Raw genomic sequence first — 11,158 nt, forward strand, 5'->3', positions numbered from 1 at the left:
GAAGATATCAATTAGGGTCGATGGTGGATTTGACACACCCCAACATGATCAAGAGATCTTAGTGGTTCTCAGATATGAACACCATGCCTTGAGTTTATGTTTCCTTGTTATGAGTGTAAATGCAAATGAGATGATGAATGATGAATGTATGCTTATGCATTAGGGTTGTGGAAGTTGTTTAAAAGGTAGAGTAAATTTGTGGTATGACAACTGTTACAAGTGTTAGATATAATTATAAGAAGATGGATGATGAATGTATGCTTATACATTAGGGTTGTGAAAGTTGTTTAAAAGGTAGAGTAAATTTGGGGTATGACAGTTGTTACAAGTGTTAAATATAAATATAAGATAACGTATATTGTGAATGAACACATATGATAAAACACATTAGTAATTTTAATTATATCAAATGAATTTTTTTTCGTGAAGTAAAATTATAGATGTGGATCTTAGTCCTATATTAGATATAAAAATTAGTATTTGCATATGGGGTTTTAGACCTCCACTAAATATAAAAGTTAATAACTGCATATGAGGTTTTAGACCTCCATTGAATATAAAAAGTTAGTATTTGCATATGACATTTTAGACCTCCACTACATATAAAAGTTAGTAACTGAATATCCGATTTTAGACCTCCATTAAATATAAAAAGTTAATAACTTCATATGGAGTCTTAGATCTCCACTAAATATAGAAGTTAGTAATTGCATATGAAATTTTAAATCTCCATTAAATATAAAAAGTTAGTACTTGCATATGGGGTTTTAGACCTCCACTAAATATAAAAGTTAGTAACTGCATATGAGATTTTAGACCTCCATACAGAATTTGTAAAAACCACACTTATTATAGAGCACTTAACAAATTGTCCGTTTTCTATAATAAGGGGTCAAACAATAATAACGATAATACCTATTATAATTATAAATTACTTGGCGAATTTCCACTTTTCTATAATGTGGTAAATAATAATAATAATAGTAATAATAAGATTAAAGTGATAAGTATAGAAGATATACCTAAAGTAGTAATAACTTCCGATAAAAATGATCGTGCTAATAACATGTTGAGAAAAAATCGATTTCGAATATTCCTTATTAATATTGGTGAATTATATGATGATATAAGTCACTAATCTAATTATATAATATCAAACTAATAAAGATGATTGAAGAAAGTAGAATATCTCACTTATATTTTTTAAAAAGAAATTGATGTAATTTTATATTAATCCAAGAGAGTATTTATATAATAATTGACATTACTATTTTAACTTTGGCAAACTATACATCTATAATAATTAATTATTACTCTTAAATCAGATAATTGATCATTACTATTAAATAAATATTTTTAATTATAATAATAATATAACAAGAATCACAATTTTTAAAGTTAATCCATCGCAATTTTTTTGAGTTTAAGAATATTCTATTAATTTTTTAGATAATAATATTATAACAAGAATCACAATTTTTAAAGTTTATCCATCGTAATTTATTTTGAGTTTAAGAATATTCTATTAATATTTTTAAAAATTTTCTTCTATTCAATTAATTTTAGTTTTATTTTTAAATATAATATTTTTATTTCATCACATCACTTTGCAAAGTTTGAGTTCTCCCTTTTCCTTTAACCTAGTTATCACCACTGAAATTCAATCACGCCGTCTTCACCATCCCTCCGCCGCGAACGCACCGATTTCGCCGGCGGTTAACTACTTACGCTCTTTCTTCTACTTATTTTTTTTGAACTAATCGAAGATGACTCGTGGCATAAAACATCGCCAAAAGGCAAAGAGCAAGACCAAGGTGTCATTTTGTTTCACTTCATTCTGTATATTTTTTTGAGGAAAATTTCTAATTTTTTGTGATTTTTTTTTTTGAAGAAACGGAGTGAATCATCTTCTTCAGCGCCACAGGTTCCAGTTAAAGTGTGGCAACCTGGCGTGGACAAATTGGAAGAAGATGAAGAGCTTCAGTGTGATCCTTCTGCTTACAACTCTCTTCATGCTTTTCATATTGGATGGCCTTGTCTTAGGTAGTTTTCATGCTTTTTATCCCTAATAGTAACACCATGCAGTTATTAATTTCCTTTTGGCATTAGCATTGCAATTTATGAAAAAATGTGTCAGTGTCTGTTTTCAAAACTGACGGTGACATTTGTGATTATGTTTAATTTATTCATTTTTTACTCATTGACATGTCAGTCCGTGTCGGTGTAGTGTATCCGGTGTCTGTGCTTCATACTGCCATCTTCATGTCATGAATTTATATTTGTTTGGCACTTATGACAGCTTTGATATTTTACGTGACACCCTGGGCTTAGTTCGAACAGAATTTCCGCACACGGTGTATTTCATGGCAGGAACACAGGTGAGGTTTATATGTTTTGTGTGAATATGTTTTTTTTTGTTATACTTTGTATGATGTCTCAATTAATCAACCTTGAGCCTGTAACTATTCATTACTCATTGAATGGGGTAACAGAATAGTTGATATTGGGCTGTGTAGGCAAAACTTGCAGATTGCAGCATCATAACAAAGAATAGCGCTTAGCATATCCATGTGATTGAGCCCTGTAGGAAAATAGTTGGGAGAAAGATTTCCCTTTGAATGATTTTTTATTATTATTGTTATAATCACAAATATAGTGATTATCACTGTAAAAATAACACGGAGCATCTCCTAGTCATGTTCTTTACTGTAGCTTTGTTTCTTGTGTCTTTTGCTTTTATTGGAAATCTCGTATTGATATGATGTTGCATGTGCCCCAGGCTGAGAAACCTTCTTGGAATTCTATTGGGATTTTTAAAGTATCCAATATTTCTGGGAAGCGACGTGAGCTGGTGCCTAAACGTGAAACTGATGACTCTGGAATGGATGATGAGGATAGTGACAGCGAGGATGATAGTGATGATGAAGAAGAAGGTGGTGCCACGGGTCCGACTTTGCAGGCAACATCCTCTTCATCTGCGATCGTATTATTTCATTTCTTAACAATTTTGAAGTTTATCTTACTCACACTTTTCGTTCTGTTCAAACCTTCAGTTGCGGAAGGTAACTCACGAGGGCTGTATCAACCGGATACGCGCCATGGCACAAAATCCTCATATATGTGCAACTTGGGCAGAATCTGGTCACGTACAGGTTAGTATTTTAACCATATAACGTAGTTTTTTAATTTGTGGTGAACTTTAAGGCTTCTCTTATTTTTAGAATTTAAAATTGTGAAAATTCATGTGATATGGCAGTTTCAGTGTTTATTATGCTATGATAAAATATAAAACATCACTAATATAAGACCACAAGTGAGTTTTAGTTTGTTCTGTTGCAACTGTTATGCATACAATTACATTTTATTTTAACATAACTATTTTAACATAACTGTTTAATTTTTATGGGTCTTGTTAAAGAGAGTGCCCCAGGGACACTCTTTAAGAATTCCAAATAAAGAAAATATTCTATAGAAAAGTTAACCATTTCAATTTCCGAAGCATTAAATACGCACTTTTTCAAGAAAAACTTGTTGTAACAATTTCAAGAGTGCCCCGTGCCCGTTAGTCTTTCCCAATTTTTATATATAAGCTCTTTCTGAACTCGTGTTGTAACAATTTCAACCCATATTTCTTAATCTGATACTTTGAGCAATCAATTTGTAGATCTGGGACATGAGCTCCCATCTCAATGCTCTAGCAGAGACAGAATCGGAAGGTGTCCAAGGAGTTGATGTAGTTCAGGCTCCACTACAAAAATTTAAGCACAAAAATGAAGGCTATGCTATAGACTGGAGTCCTCTTGTTCCAGGAAGGCTTATATCTGGTAATCGCTGGGTTTATTTTATTTTATTTGTTCATAATTTTCTCTAGCATACATTCATATTTAGTTATCAAATAGATCTGAGGCTTGATGTTGATCTTCATGTTTGAAGGGGATTGCAACAATAGTATTTATCTTTGGGAGCCTACATCTGCTGCAACATGGAATATTGACACAACTCCTTTTACTGGACATACCGGTAGTGTTGAAGATCTGCAAGTATGTACTCATGTGCAAAGCAAAACTAGTACCTTATGTTCTTCTTGTTTTGAGTAAATTTTCAGAGCATTCCAGTCTCTTACATATGTATTTTTATTTATTTATATGTATAATGAGAGTTCTATCGTTCAATGAATCCTTGCAGTGGAGCCCTACAGAACCTAATGTTTTTGCTTCTTGTTCTGTTGACAAAACCATTGCAATATGGGATACTCGTGGGAGGTCACCAGCTGCGTCTTTTAAAGCACATAATGCTGATGTGAATGTATTGTCATGGAACAGGTATTATAGCATTGACTTTTTGTGCTCCATCATCTCAATTTCCATCATATATCTCTTCATGATGTTGTATTTTATTGTACCGAGTAGGTTGGCTAGTTGTATGTTGGCGTCGGGCAGTGATGATGGAACTATATCTATTCGTGATCTCAGATTGCTTAAGGTATGAATAGCTTGACTATAGTTGGGAATATTTTCCTTTGCCCATACAGAATAGCCATACAAAATTATAAATCTTTCTCATTTATAACAACAAAATTGTTGTATAGATATGATGCTCTCTAATGTCAATGATGCTTTAGTTATGTTATGTAGTTTCTGGTTTCAATTTTCTGATAATTTTGTTTTCATTATGTAACATATTACATCATTAACTTAAATTTATATGAGCGGACTTTCTTTACTTTTAACTTATCCTTGTATATTTCATTTTGTATGTTTGAATCAAGTACCTTTGAATTCAAATTTGAAGAACTTCTAGATGCATTTAGTGAAGAACTATCATAACATTAGATTTTGAAAAAAGAAAAACTTTCATGTTGTCTGATTTCTTTCCCAACCCCTTAGCCAACCTCAAACCTTTAGTAGGAGTTAGAAGTAGGAGGAGTCCGACTATTTTGATTTTGTTATTAAATTAAACATGACGTGGAAGTACCTTGTTTTGTGAATAGGAAGGAGATTCTGTGGTAGCTCATTTTGAATACCATAAGAATCCAATCACATCCATTGAGTGGAGTCCACACGAAGCTTCTTCACTAGCTGTTTCATCCTCTGATAATCAACTTACGTAAGTAATATGATATTGGCTGCAGTACATCATCCACAGAATTGTTGGTCAAATTCCTAACAAATTTCAGGGCTTTACTTACTCTCTCTCAAATATTATCTCGGGGTTACCCTTTCGTGGACTCTGCAAATAACTTAAGCTTTACATTACCAAATTTTAACAAGTTTTGTAATCCTTTGTAACAGAATATGGGACCTTTCTTTAGAAAAGGACGAGGAAGAGGAGGCTGAATTTAAAGCTAAAACCCAAGAACATGTAAAAGCTCCTGAAGATCTGCCTCCCCAACTATTGTTTATTCACCAGGTAATTTGAATCACTTTGGTCAACATTTTCCACTCATCTTATTCTGTGGCATAAATACTTATTTGTATAAGTGTTTGAAAGAAGTTATGAAAATAGTGTCGCATCTATAAACTGTTTATAGCTTATTAGACATAAACTGTTTTTATCTTATTTCAAAAGTTTATGATAACTGCTTAACCACATTCCTTCTTGATTATACAAAAAGCTTATAATAGGTGTTTAATTTAGCTGTTTACCGTGGTATTTAATTTATTCTCTTATTTCCTGTAACTTGAAACAGGGGCAAAAAGACCCCAAAGAACTGCACTGGCACACACAGATTCCTGGAATGATAGTATCTACTGCAGCAGATGGATTCAATGTCCTCATGCCTTCGAATATTCAGAGCACACTGCCATCAGATGGTGCTTGATACGGGGCCCTGTTCAGTTTTCAAGCATGTTACAAGGGATATTATCATTATTTATGCAAACCTTGCGGTGCAAGCATCCTGAATCTGATGTTATGGTTTGCTGTTATAGTTTGGATATGGTGTTTCACGGATATTATCATTATTTATGCAAACCCACCTATAGGTATTGCTGTTATAGTTTGGATACGGTGTTTCGCGGTGCAAGCAGCCTGAATCTAATGTTATGTCAAAGAAATTTTACTTTTGTGCTTTATTAATTTCCTTAGCTGCTTGTGCCAAGTTTTGTAACGAGTTGAGTGTCTTCAGATGGTGGTGGAAGCTATAAGCATAGATATTATCATTATTTATGCAAACCTTGCTTTCATTATGTATCTTTTTTTATTAATAGTTTCTTGTTGATGTTAGATGAGTACTAGTGAGCATATATTTGAAAGTAAATTGAAAGTATTTCTTTCTATTTTTCAACGGTGTTTCTTGAAGCTGCCTTCCAGCACCTATATTTTTTTGCTGTGTCTTGTTTACTAGGGCTGGAAAACGAGTCGGGTTTGGGCCCAAACCACAGAATCAAACCAACCTACGGGGGAGAACTATGGGCCCAACTTTTGACTGTTTCTGCTGTGAGTTTGCTTAATCGGTTTTTCTCTGGGAATTGCTTCTCCCACCCTAAGTGGTGGAGAAGCACCCTAAGGAAATCTGTAAATGCCCCTGAGAATTTGGAAATGTTTTTTTTCTGACGCATCCTTTTTACACAAAAACATGTCCTAATTAAGTCTCCTCCTTTCCCGCCTCCTCATCCAAAATATAGTTTCTCCCTCCTCTTCCAAAATTTAGTTCGGAGATACACTTTCAAATTCACCTTATATGTTGTTTAGGAGGGTGAATACGGGTGAATAAAATTTGACTTTTTTTAATGAAATACATTGATTTGATGAAATGAAATGGTTCAGTATTATAAGTATACTATTATAATAAATTTTTTAAAAATTAAATCATACATTTAATGCATAAGAATAAAAAGCCATTATATGAATAATAAATTCATAATACAATAAAAATAACAATAACTAATAAATACAAATACTAAATTATGGCGTATGTTGGACTCCCTTATTCCTATGCTGCATATGTATTGCAGTGTCTTCTGTGCCTCAGTAAGGATGACATTCACAATGTTCTTCCCACCAGAATCTTTCAGAAAGACTCCTCTGTCTATATCTGCCTGCGTAAGATCCATGATACGCCGACATGCAGGCAACACAAACAACATGATCATCCCTAGCCTGATTGTTCTCTAATATCTCCTAATGAGCTGACCTAGGTGGATCTCCCAGAGTATCCAGTCTCATATAAGGATGCGACACTCTGAAATACGAGACTTTGTCGTATGCATAACTCCAATCGTTAGGAGCTAGGGTATCATGTACCTCATCCGATACCAGATGATTAAGGTAATAATCATACATGACATCCACATCTCAGCGGACCATAATAGGAGGAGTCTCTGGAACAAATTGCATGTAGACGAACAAGCGTATGAGACACAAGCAGATGTGGATACATCAAACGTGATCCACAAGCCAACCATCCAGAGTAGAAGGCTATGTCGTCCAAGGGACACGTCAGACAATGATCTATGTATGCTCGAAAGTGAATATCATTTGCTACCATGCGATCAAGATACATTATGAACGGCTAAGTCACATGATTCCGTCTAAGTCGGGCGAATTCACAAGCACGTGGCATATACTTAATGTAGGTCAGAACATATGACCAACCAGATATGCGTGGAAAGTGCCGGAGGATCCAAGCTTGAAAATGGTACATATGAATTATTATAGTAATGACATAACAAAAGTGTTATGGAAATGATACACAAACAGTAAAGGATGTAAATATATTACCGTCAACAACATGCAACTAGTTGTTATCTATTTGATCTTTCACATACAATCTTCAACTAACTTGGAGTACATGTAGACTAAAAAAAGGGCTCCCCAGTTGTAACACCTACATTAATATACATCTAGAAAATATATTATACATAGTGTAATTGATACTGAATACACATAAGACCCTATCGAAAACGATATATACATGTCCAAAAGAAATGATATACATAAATGACACATGATATGCAAAAGTGCCTAACGAAACTAAGATCTATAACAGAGTCCACACAATCCATAGCGGGAGATCATATTCCAAAAAGTCTGATTCCAAAACATCATCAAGCAAGCTTATCCTTGCCTTTCACATGCAAGGAACTACCTGAAAAACAACAACAATAATGAGATGATATAATAATCTCAGGGAGTTTCCCATACTAAAAAAACGAATCCCCAGTTGTAACACCTACATATAATATACATCTAAAAAATATATTATACATAGTGTAATTGGTACTGAATACACATGAGAGCCTATCGGCAACGATATATACATGTCCAAAAGAAATAATATACATAAATAGCACATGATATGCAAAGGTTCCTAACGAAACTATGATCTATAACAAAGTCCACACAATCCACAACTGAAGATCATAATTCACAAATTCTGATTGCCAAAACATCATCAAGCAAACTTATCCATGCCTTTCACATGCAAGGAACTACCTGAAAAACAACAACAATAGTGGAATGAGATAACAATCTCAATGAGTTCCCCTATCTTATGGGTCCTCTCGGCTCTAAATGGATCTTAATCTTACGGGATCCTATGATCCATGGGCACCAGGGAATGATCCATGTATCAATGAGAGAATGCTATAACGATTACCGCATATTAGAACCAATGTACATCATTTATAGCAACTGAGGCTTATGGTTACATTTTACGGGATAAATGTGTAATCAACCATTCTTTACTCCCATAATGTCCGAATTAATCTATCCTCGAGTGTGACACCAATTCCATAGTATTGTCACATCATCCTGTTTTATTCACAACACACAACTTAATCAATTAGCATATTAAATTAAGTTACATCTTTTCTGATATCTTTACTAGTATCAATATATCTTTATGACTCTAAATAGAAGCAAGATACTTGTATAATTTATAATCCTTCTGATAGGAACTTAGTCCTACAACTAATTACGATCTCGGTCAGTTGGATTTAGTACATTGCCTACCACTACTAATTATGACCCTTCCAATTAGAATTTAGCGGGTGTAGATGTCACTCTACTAATTATGACCCCACACTGTTGGATTTAGTAGATGACCTACCATTACTAATTACGATCCATTCTGATTGAAATTTAGTGTGTATAACTAATTACGGCTCTATTCGATTGAATTAATACGCCACTAGTCTTGTACTAATTACAGATCCATTTTAGGAACTTAATACTTCACTAGGCTTATACTAATTACAACCCCATTCTAGGAACTTAGTACTTCACTAGGCGTGTACTAATTATGGCTCCATTCTAGGAACTTAGTAACTTGCCTTCTCTTGTGCATGTATTACATTTCAAGTTCCAATCATTAACCATGAAATTCATACACATACACGTCACAACATGATACATGAAACATACATAATAGGTCATTGTCATTATTCAAGCAATATTGGAACATAAGCATGACTTCTTTTACGAAAAGGTAAAAAATTGGACTAATTTCTGACACATTCAACATCGCATTAACCAGAGTCACGATTCCCGTTTTATGGTGGAAAATAGGAACACTAGTCATATTCCAAAGCATTACAAATCTCGCTTACCGAGCTCGGGGCCAAACTCCAAGCGAGACGAGACAGTAAGCTCAAAACTGGAAATTTACTCTTCTTCGCTTGGAGAGATCCAAACGAGGCGTCCACGCGAGTTCTTGCCTAACGAGTTTCTAGCGATTCCCAAGCGAAGTATTCCAAAATGTAATTTCTTTCAAAAATCACCCATCTCGCCTAGCGAGGGTTGCATAACAGTTTCTGCATGGGAACTGATACGCTCGCTTAGCGATCTGCTCCCTTGGCTGGTGAGAAAACCAAAACAAAACCAGTAATAACACATGACAGGAAGACGGAACAAGAAATTAACATCATCATATAACATCATACTACATAAACAACACCAAATATCATGGAATATCACAAGCACACATGGAAAGCACAAGAACATCATATATTAACACCAATTTCATGATCATGGAAAAACACACAAACCCTAATTTCCCATTCATGGATTTTCCCCACCAAAGCTATGTCTAACAAGGAACCCACCTTGAATCAATAATATGATGAAAGTTGGGGATGATTCTTGATGAGGAAAGATGATTCTTCCTCTTCCAAGTCTCTCTCTTTTCTCTTCTTTTCTCCTTTTCTCCTTTTCTCTTTTTCTTTCTCTCTTTCCCTTCTCTTACTTCCTTACCAACTTTCTTCTTTCCTTTCCTTTTTGTTACTTCTAATAAGTCAATGTTAGTAAGAGGAAAATAGAAAATATCTAAAAAGAGATATTTCTTCTAGAGAGAAATTGACAATTCATTAATGTTACCAAAATGTATTTTCTTTTACTTATTAATAAATGTCAATTGAATAAAGTAATAATTAAGCTCAACAGAGTTCACTAATTACTCTATTTGTCTCAATTGACAACAAATAGAGCATATAGGAGCTCAATCTATTCTGACTAACAACGAATAAAGTATTTAAAAGGATATGAGATATTATATTTTACATGAAATTAGGTTTAGGGTTTTGTCGCTACCTATAAAAAGGAATGCGAAAAAAAACAACCGACGAAAAAAGCAATGACAGAAGAGTCGCCACCGCGCGTTATTTATCTCAAAGGAGGGAAAGGAAAACGCTCGAAGTAAACCTGGAAAAAGGAAAGGAGAAGACAAGGTCTCGCAACCAAATCTTGGGTTCGGGAGTCGATTATGCGAAGGGAAGGTATTAGCACCCCTACGCATCCGTAGTGCTCTACGGGATCCACTCTTGTTGTTCTTGTTTAAAGGGTGTGGCTTTATCTAATGTACTATTCACTAAAAGAGGGGTCAAAAGAAAATGACTCGCACGGATGTCGCATCCACTGCATACGTATATCATCTGAATATGAGAATCAGAGTCTTCGTAGCTCGGCTACCTATGGGTTAAAGAGGAATGTGCTCGCTAAGACATCGCGTCTTATGCCTACGTATCTCATATGGAATGAGAATCAGAGCAAACCGTAGTTCGGCTAACCTATTTTTGTTTGTTTTGTGTTTTTTATATGAACGACGTTACTACGCAATCTACCAGATGCTCGACCTTTGGAGACTTACTCGCCTGTAGTAGAAGGAGTTAACGTGTTCTTAGGAGAAGAAAAAACAATGAGTTTGTTTGTGTTTTAGGAT

General features: G+C 34.5%; 1 protein-coding gene across 2 annotated transcripts; it reads left to right on the forward strand.

The window, feature by feature from the left end:
* Positions 1-1,591: 1,591 nt before the first annotated feature.
* Positions 1,592-6,278, forward strand: LOC127101360 (protein HEAT STRESS TOLERANT DWD 1). 2 transcript variants are annotated; one of them, XM_051038747.1, is made up of 12 exons: positions 1,592-1,814; positions 1,892-2,043; positions 2,300-2,378; positions 2,780-2,959; positions 3,054-3,152; positions 3,665-3,824; positions 3,934-4,040; positions 4,186-4,322; positions 4,410-4,482; positions 4,991-5,106; positions 5,292-5,409; positions 5,690-6,278. In XM_051038747.1, exons 1-12 carry the CDS (start codon positions 1,767-1,769, stop codon positions 5,819-5,821), a joined length of 1,401 nt encoding a protein of 466 aa, XP_050894704.1. In that variant the 5' UTR covers positions 1,592-1,766; the 3' UTR covers positions 5,822-6,278. The 2 variants fall into 2 exon arrangements, with proteins under 2 accessions (XP_050894704.1, XP_050894703.1); XM_051038746.1 differs by having other exon boundaries at positions 4,186-4,482.
* The last annotated feature ends 4,880 nt before the right edge of the window (positions 6,279-11,158 follow it).

Source organism: Lathyrus oleraceus, chromosome 7, assembly GCF_024323335.1.
Source record: "Lathyrus oleraceus cultivar Zhongwan6 chromosome 7, CAAS_Psat_ZW6_1.0, whole genome shotgun sequence".
NCBI lineage: Eukaryota > Viridiplantae > Streptophyta > Magnoliopsida > Fabales > Fabaceae > Lathyrus > Lathyrus oleraceus.

What these genes read in the sequence shown, in the direction of transcription:
- LOC127101360 (XM_051038746.1), top strand. Translation starts at nt 1,767, where the DNA reads ATGACTCGTGGCATAAAACATCGCCAAAAGGCAAAGAGCAAGACCAAG. An exon ending in ATTGGATGGCCTTGTCTTAG is followed by an intron (nt 2,044 to 2,299) that starts GTAGTTTTCATG and finishes CACTTATGACAG; the next exon opens with CTTTGATATTTTACGTGACA. An exon ending in GTGATCTCAGATTGCTTAAG is followed by an intron (nt 4,483 to 4,990) that starts GTATGAATAGCT and finishes TTTTGTGAATAG; the next exon opens with GAAGGAGATTCTGTGGTAGC.